General features: G+C 52.9%; 1 protein-coding gene across 1 annotated transcript; it reads left to right on the top strand.

Moving 5' to 3' along the window:
* The first annotated feature begins 1781 nt into the window (after positions 1-1781).
* LOC117438850 (olfactory receptor 14A16-like) lies at positions 1782-2768 on the top strand. The gene has a single exon (XM_034074236.1). It carries the CDS (start codon positions 1791-1793, stop codon positions 2766-2768), a length of 978 nt encoding a protein of 325 aa, XP_033930127.1. The 5' UTR covers positions 1782-1790.
* Positions 2769-8798: the final 6030 nt, after the last annotated feature.

The raw sequence follows: 8798 nt of genomic DNA, 5'->3' as shown, positions 1-8798 counted from the left end.
CTCCTGTGGGTTTGTGGTGTTCATGGGAGGCAGCTGAGTCCCCTTCCAGCCCCAGGCCTATAATCATAGGATGGGATGGCTCAACTGACCAGGCTGAATCCCTTCCTTCAGCAGGGGTAAAGGAGATCCCAGCCTGTCCTGGCCTGTCTGTCCTGTCTCATGATGGGACAAGAAACAGGCTGCCCACAGAAGTGGTTGTGTCACCATCCCTGCAGGTACGTAAAATACATGTTCTAAAGGACATGGTTAATGTGTTGACTTGCAGTGTTCTGTTAATGCTGGACTCGATGTTCTTAAGGGTCTTTTCCAACCTAAATGGTTCCATGATTCTACAGACTCTTGTTGTTCAGACCAAACTGTGTCTCCTCAGAGCAATGTCAGTGCAGGAAGGCAGTGTGTCTGCAGCTGAGGGAGGGAGCATCAGTGCTTGCTTCAGGCTGTTTGCCATGGGGTTCCCCTGGAGCCCAAGGGAGGCCTGGAGGGAGCCCAGAGGGGCAGAGGCAGAGCCACCTTGGGCTGGGCCTCTGCTGCTGAGCTGGGACCCAGGGCAGACCTGTGAGCCTCAGAGAGCTTAAAGGCACTTGGCAGTGGAGGATGCTGAGAGCTCCCTGCAGGAGAAACCTTCCCAGCCCTGTGCATGGTAAGGCTGTGGGTGCAGGGCAATGCAGCTGCAGCTGCTGCAGGGATCTCCTCAAGCTGCTGCCTGGGACAGTCCATGGGATGTGTCAGGAGGACTCTCTTGGTTTCTGTGTGTAGATAAGGAGGAGGATGTGGTGCAGAGCAGGGCTTCCCTCTGCACCATGGCAGGGACAGGACAAGGCAGGTCCCTTGTGCCGGGTTGTGCTGGCTGCAGGCTGTGAATGTGGGTGTGCAGCTCTTGTGCATGGAGAGGGTGCTGTGTGGGTCAGGGCTGCTCAGAGCTCCACATCACTCTGAGCACGTTTGCAGAGGGTCCTTCTGGTACACATTGAAGCAGCGTTCACCTTTGAAGGCAAGATCCTGAGCTTTGATGTTTTCACTCTTGGTGGGCAGGTTGGGCAGTGGGAGCTGGGAATTCACTTCTGTGCTTTGGAGAAGGCAGCGAGAGTCTTGTCAGGACTTGTGTGAGCTGCTCCTGAGCCCCTGCAGAGGCAGAGATGCCCCTGGGCAGAGCCCTGCTGCCGGGAGGGGTGTGCAGGGCAGAGCTGAGCACACAGCCCATGGGATGGGCTCTGGCAGCACTGAGAGGGAGCAGAGCTGGGCACAGAGCAGCAGCTCCTGGCAGGGACAGCTCCAGGCAGCAGAGCCATGGGCAGGGAGTGGGGGGAAAGTGCAGCCCAGGCCTGGGGAGGCTGCGTTCAGGCAGCTCTCTTGGTGTCTGCCACTGCAGGTGGCTGCTGGACATGCTCTGCTGGCTGTCTATTCAGAAAGTGCAGGGCTGCTGAGAACCAGATGGACCTTTATCTGATGGACCTGATGGACTCTGCAGCAACCTTGAGTGGGCACTAACCCACAGACGGTTGAGCCCTTCTGTCTGTCCCATGCTGAGATTCTTCACAGTTGCCTTCAGAAACTTACATAGGAATTGTAACCCTGAAAAAGTCACTTGTCAGCTGTGACACTGGGAAAACAAACAAACCAACCAACCTCAGAGACAATCATGACCAAGTTGCTCTCAGCCTTTCCTCTGCAGCATGAAAGTGTTCACAGTCGTGAGTGTGTAAATTGCACTTCTGTATCTGACATCCCTCCTGTCCTAACCCATCACTGCCTGTTTCTCCCATGACAGTGCCCATGCCCAGAGGCAGCAGATGTCCAACGGCAGCTCCATCACCCACTTCCTCCTCCTGCCATTCGCACACACGCGGGAGCTGCAGCTCTGGCACTTCTGGCTCTTCCTGGGCATCTCCCTAGCTGCGCTCCTGGGCAACGGCCTCATCATCACCAGCACAGCCTGCGACCAGCACCTCCACACCCCCATGTACTTCTTCCTGCTCAACCTCTCCCTGCTGGACCTGGGCTGCATCCTCACCACTGTGCCCAAATCCATGGCCAATTCCCTCTGGGACACCAGGGCCATCTCCTACACAGGTTGTGCTGCACAGCTCTTTTTCTTTCTCTTCTTCATTTCAGCAGAGTTTTATCTCCTCACTGTCATGTCCTATGACCGCTATGTGGCCATCTGCAAGCCCCTGCACTACGGGACCCTGCTGGGCAGCAGAGCTTGTGTCCAGATGGCAGCAGCTGCCTGGGGCAGTGGGTTTCTCACTGCTCTGCTGCACACAGCCAATACATTTTCACTACCCCTCTGCAGAGGCAATGCTGTGGAGCAGTTCTTCTGTGAAATCCCCCCGATCCTCAAGCTCTCCTGCTCACATTCCTACCACAGGGAAGTTGGGCTTCTTGTGATTGGTGTCTGTGTAACATTTGGCTGTTTTGTGTTCATTGTGGGTTCCTATGTGCAGATCTTCAGGGCTGTGCTGAGGATCCCCTCTGAGCAGGGACGCCACAAAACCTTTTCCACGTGCCTCCCTCACCTGGCTGTGCTGTTCCTTCTTGTCAGCACTGGTCTCTTTGCCTACCTGAAGCCCCCCTCCATCTCCTCCCCATCCCTGGATCTGGTGGTGTCAGTGCTGTACTCGGTGGTGCCTCCAGCAGTGAACCCCCTCATCTACAGCCTGAGGAACCAGGAGCTCAAGGATGCTGTGAGGAAGCTGCTGACTGGATGTGTTTTATCAGCTATCCACTGCCTGCTTTACCATGGAAAGAGCTCCAAATGTAGGTCATGAGAGTGCAAATCTGTCTTTGTTGCTTTCCAGCTGTTTTCTTTTTCCACTTTTGATGATGCTGTTTTCAAAGACATGTCAGTTTTCATTCCCTGCTACTTACGTATCCATGCATCTTCTCTGACCCACAAGTTGGTGTCAATGGGGTCTCTCATTCCATTTAAGCACAATAAACCATCCTGCAGCAAGTTCTTGTCTGTGCTATGTCCTCCCATGGCAGGAATGAAGGGGAATGAAAGCAGCTTTGTGGCTGCTCCAGCTCTGGGATGGCTGCTCTGTGCCTGCAGCAGGAAGAGCTCTTGGGGAGCCCAAGGGTCAGAGCTGTTGTGCTGGTGTGAGGAGATGGGATGGCATGGGGGGGGCTGCAGAGCTCTCAGGGTGTCCTGGGCAGGAGAGCAGGGGACACAGGGGTCCCTGCAGGGGACTGCCCTGCAATGGCCCAGGCTGGGGCTGCCTGGCTGGGAGCAGCCCATGGGAAAGGTCTGTGTGGGCAGGAGCTGGACAGGAGGCAGCTGTGCCCTGGCAGCAAGGGAGGACAGCAGCATCGTGGGCTGTATGAGCAGGAGCACGGCAGGAGAACAAGGGAATGGATGCTCTGGGATACTGCAGCCAGGTTTCAGATCCCCACTTCAGGAAGGCTATTGGCAAGCAGCAGTGGGTTTAGCAACAGGCCCTCAGGACAGGCAGTGCCTGTAGGGAAAGGCTGGGGGAGCTGGGCTTATCCAGGCCAGAAAACAGAAAGCCAATAGGGACCTGGCAGTCTCCGGCCTTTTGGTTTTCTCACTTGGAATAAAGCATTGAACCATTTGCTCTGATCCTGTCCCTGACAGGTTAGAGTTGAGACCTCCTGGGGTCTCTTCCAACCTTTGTTCTCTTATGATCCTACAATGATGGGCTTAAGACGGGCCACAAATATTCTTTGAGTGCTGGGGTACTCCTCTGCACATCTTCATAACTGAATGAATACAGGCTGAGAGAGCTTGAGGTGTTCAGCCTGGAGAAGAGAAGGCTCCAGGGAGACATCTTGGCAATCTGCACATACCTAGACAGAGCCTACAGGAAATCTGGAGAGGGGCATTTTACATCATGTGCAGTGACAGGGCAAGGGGGAATGGTTTTAAGCTGAAAAAGGGGATATTTAGCTTGGATGTTAAGAGGAATTCCTTCCCTGTGAGGGTGCTGAGGCTCTGGCACAGGATGTCCAGAGAAACTGTGGGTGCCCCATTCCTGCCTGTGCTCAAGGCCAGGTTGGATGGTACTCATTTTATCAGTGAAGCAGTGTTTTGTCCAGCTCTGATGTTCACAAGGGATGTCAGAGGAAATCCAACTTTAAAATAAAGTTCACTACTTATATTCATGAATGAGGTGAGTCAGGGCTGCACAATAGAGGCTCAGCATGGCCTTAACATATTTTGTCTGTGTTATTTAGTTACTAGTATAACACTGGTGAAGTTTTTTTTAGGGGTATAAAACATTCTATGTATGACTGAAAAACGGAAGAGTACTGAAATAGCCAGAAGTATTCAGCTCTTTCTACCTTAGTGCAGAGCCAGGACAGCTGCAGTGTCCATCGGTCCTTTCCCATTTGCCCTGTGCTTACATTTGCACTGCCTGTAAGATGCCTTCACACACAAATGGATCTGAAGAACCCCCACAAGCACGTGTCCTGTGCTGAGAGCAGGGCAGCAGGGTTCAGAGGGCAGATCAAGGAGCTCTCATGGGGAGAAGCAAAGGACTGTGCCCAGCAGAGCATGTCCAGCAGCCACCTGCAGTGGAAGGCAGACACCAAGAGAGCTGCCTGAACGCAGCCTCCCCAGGCCTGGGCTGCACTTTCCCCCCACTCCCTGCCCATGGCTCTGCTGCCTGGAGCTGTCCCTGCCAGGAGCTGCTGCTCTGTGCCCAGCTCTGCTCCCTCTCAGTGCTGCCAGAGCCCATCCCATGGGCTGTGTGCTCAGCTCTGCCCTGCACACCCCTCCCGGCAGCAGGGCTCTGCCCAGGGGCATCTCTGCCTCTGCAGGAACCTCACACCTCCCACTCCATGGATCCAGCAATGGGGAATGGAGAAACATGGTCACCCCTGAGGAAGCCTTGAGAGCTTCTGGACTCTTCAGTTGGTTCCTGGTGGCAATGAGCAGAGTGCAGGGAGCTGAGGGAGGCTGGAGGGAAGTCAGCAAGAAGCAAGGTGATGGTTCAGGGCTTTAACAAACCCTTACAAGCAGGACAGAGCCCAGCAATGGAGAGCAGTTGATGTCTGTAGGTGCAGGAGGAGTAGGTGTTCCTGCAGTGTGGCTGCAGGCCCTGGACACACCAGAGGCTGTCTGAGAAGTTTCCCTGATGGGAACATGCCTCAGTGTGGCACATGGGGAATGCCCAGAGCTGGGGGTGCCTGAACACTGCTCATCTGCCCCATGAGCCGACCTTCCTGTCTCCCTCTCCTGCACTGCCCAAACTCGCCTGGAATGCAGGATCCATCCCTGAGCCTGGAGGATGCAGGAACCTCCTGCAGTCAGGTGTCTGCTGCAGGGGAAGTGCAAAGCTCCTGTGAGACACTGGTGAGTGCGGGCAGAGAGTGGGGTGTGCGCAGCAGAGAGGGGGCTACAGGCAGGAAGCTGTCCCAGATGAGGTGCCCTGTCCCCACAGCATGGGATACCTTGCACCCAAGGACAACACCTTTCCTCTTGGCTCTTGCCAGCAAGTTCTCAATCCAGACCATTGGCTTTCCCACTGCTCTCCCATGGTGCTCAGTTCTCTATCCTGATGGCATCCCCCATTCCTCTAGAAGCCTCCTTTATATCAGCTTGATGAGAGATATTCACTCCACCTTATGGATTTACACTATAGTAGCAGTGTAACACTACTTGAGATGTGGCTTCAGAGATGATGGAGGTTTTCTTGCTAGCAGGAAGAGAAGGAAACCTCTACAGAGTGCAGCCTGGAAGGTTCAGACTCCAAGTTAGGAAAGAGAAATGTGTGTCAAAAGGTGGACTTGTGGTGCAAGAGGTGACCCAGAGGGAGTCTGGCTCAGCCCATGGCTTTGTGTTTCAAGGCACAGACAGCCATGGGTGCAGAGATGGGACTGAAGGGACAGAAATGCCAGGGGAGAGCTGGCTGGGAAAGCAAGATGGGTGTCAGCAGCCTGAAGGGACAGAGGTGCAGGCATGGGCCAGTGCAGGACAGCCTGCAGCAGAGATGAGGGAGGATTCTGGCAAGGCTGAAAGGCCCCAGAGAACAAAAGGTCTCTGTCCCCTGCCCTATGGCACTTGCCTCTTTCATCAAGGCCTGGGAGGAGAACTTTCATTCTCAGCATTTCAGGCTCTACTTCTCCAAGGGCTGTGCTCAGGGCTTGGCCTTTCTGCTTCATCAAACACACCAAGGGTGTTCTCACCATCAGACACCTGCACTTTGCCTTTGTCTGCTGTAATCACAGCCTACAGGTACTTGCTTTAATGAGGCCCTGGGGAGGCTTTGTCAGGAGCAGCCCTCAGTGGGGCCCATTAATGCTGAAGGGACCTGGGGCTTTGTTTCTGACTTGGACTTCTTGAGAGGTTTCTTCAGTCTCCTCTCAGCACCTGAGGTTCATGGGCTCAGCCCAAATACCCCATGGGGCTCATTAAACCCTGACGAGCCATGTCTCACCCTGTGCATTTTGTCAAGTCTTCCAGATTGTCTTCCAGGGAATTTGGAGGTTTCTCAGTGCAGGGAGATTACAAAGAGCATCTGATAAAAGTGATTTGAAAGGGTTTATTTTATCACTTTTCCGTTCAGAAATTCCTGTTCCATTGCCACTGATCCCGAGTGTCTCTTCCAGAGGCTGCACAGGCAGGACAAGCAGCCCTTAAGGTCCAGCGCTGCACTGAGCACCTCGCTCCTCACCTCCCCACCCAACATTGCTCTCAGCGTCCACCCGGGACTTGCACCACTTCTCCTCACACCGGAATTCTCCATTGGATCTGGTGTCTGATGCTGCAGCTCCTGTGCACAGCTCCAGCATGGAGGGAAGCAAGGAAAAGTGTCCTACACAGTCAAATACACTCGGGCACCACGTGCCTGGTGCAAGCAGCAGCTCACGGGGTCCTGTTCCTGCACAGGGTAATCTCATGAGGAAGGGTTTAGAGGCACAGGTGGGTAGAAAGAGGTGGCTGTGAACATGATTGAAGAGTTGTCCAAGGAGACAATCAGACCATAGAAAGACTTGCAAGCCTTTATGGGCTGAAGCTCAAAGCAGCAGCCTGGGGGAGAGGACTCTGAATGAACAGAGTGAGGGGAGGGGACAAGTGGAGAATTCCTCCTGGCCCCCATTTCCCAATGACAGCCTCAGTGCAAGCAGTTGGGCCAACACTGTGCAATGTCTTTCTTGACTCCCTGTCTAATAGGATGGAGCCTTTCCAGCTCCTTGGTGTATGGCAGCAGGAAAGGAAGAGCCTTGGAATGATCTCACCTGGTTAACCCTGCCTTGAGCAGGGCAGATAGACAAGAGGATGTTCAGGGGGCTCTTAAAACCTGAGTTCTTCCAGGATTCAAGGAATCTTTTCCTGGAGAGAAAGAACAGACAGAGGGAGAAGGAAGAGCAGAAAGGCAGTTTCTTTGGGTTTACTGAATCGGTTTAATTTCTTTATTATTATTATTTATTTTATTTAAGGTGGTTTGAATCCTACTGACCCTTAAAGCTCTCACAATGTAATTAAAGAAACCCAAGCTGGATCAAACTATTTTTAAAGAAGTTATCTGTCAGAAACATGCTGCCAGCAGGTAAACTGCTCTTCTGTTAGATTTATTCTCAGTTACCTTTATGCAGATGTTGGTTTGAGGATGCACCTGTGGAGCTATTGGTGACTCCCACTGGGTGCAAGTGGGTGCATTCACTGGCAGCAGATGTCTGCATTCAAGACATGGTGCCATCTGAAGAACAAGACACATCACTTCATGGCATTAAGGCTATCAAGAGGTTTTCAGGATTTTCCTGGTTAGAGTCTGCAGCAGCAAAGTCACTAGAAGCAGAGCAGCTGATAACCACAGCTGCTGGTACTGATGCTTACAGATCAAAGGCTATTGAGAGAACAGGAAGACAACTGCAAAGAGTGACTTTACTGAGAACTGAAACTAGGCCAGAATGGGACTAAGTGAATTTTCAGTAAATTTAAAAAACAGAGAAAATAGTTAGAGGCATGACTGTAAAAACTTGGTGCTCTTACATATATGCCCACTCCTGCCACTGTTCATGGCCTGAGGCATGATTCTACAGCTATGATACAAGCAGCAGTTACTAACTAACTGCACTAGTTAGCTCTAGAACAAGATGCATGTGCACTTCCTGAAGATGCAGTGGCTGTTGCTGCAGCATCCAGAGGAACCTGAATTTGGTCATGTTTCCTGACACTGGCAAACAAAACACAATGTACTTTTCCAGTCTTACCCTTACTGACATATGTGGCACTTGAAGGAATCTATGGTTCATTTTGCCCATCATTTAACAATTACACCCAGTGCTAAAGGTATTGAACAAAATCACAGAATCCCAGAATCCCAGACTGGTTTGGGTTGGAAAGGACCTTAAAGCTCCTCCAGCTCCAACCCCTGCCACGGGCAGGGACCCCTTCCACTGGAGCAGCTGCTCCAAGCCCCTGTGTCCAACCTGGCCTTGAGCACTGCCAGGGATGGGGCAGCCACAGCTGCTCTGGGCACCCTGTGCCAGCGCCTCAGCACCCTCACAGGGAACAGCTTCTACCTAGGAGCTCAGCTCAGTCTCCCCTCGGGCAGCTAAAAGCCATTCCCCTTGGCCTGTCCCTACAGGCCCTTGTGCAAAGCCCCTCTCCAGGTTTCTTGGAGCCCCTTTAGGCACTGGAGCTGCTCTCAGGTCTCCCCTTCAGGAGCTTTCTCTTCTCCAGGCTGACCCAGCACAGCTCTCTCAGCCTCAGATGTTCATCTCCTGGGCTGGAGGTGAAGGCCAAGGATCCACAGAGGACGTGGAGGAGCAATTCATAAAATACACTATACTTTCACACACTGGGTTTGCAGTCAAATCAAAATGCAGCA

This window comes from Melopsittacus undulatus, unplaced genomic scaffold (genome assembly GCF_012275295.1).
Source record: "Melopsittacus undulatus isolate bMelUnd1 unplaced genomic scaffold, bMelUnd1.mat.Z mat_scaffold_72_arrow_ctg1, whole genome shotgun sequence".
Lineage (NCBI taxonomy): Eukaryota > Metazoa > Chordata > Aves > Psittaciformes > Psittaculidae > Melopsittacus > Melopsittacus undulatus.
Note: the sequence above shows the minus strand (reverse complement) of the source record. Positions and strands in the feature narration are given on the sequence as shown.

Coding starts and splice junctions, on each gene's coding strand:
- LOC117438850 (XM_034074236.1), top strand. CDS start 1,791: ATGTCCAACGGCAGCTCCATCACCCACTTCCTCCTCCTGCCATTCGCA.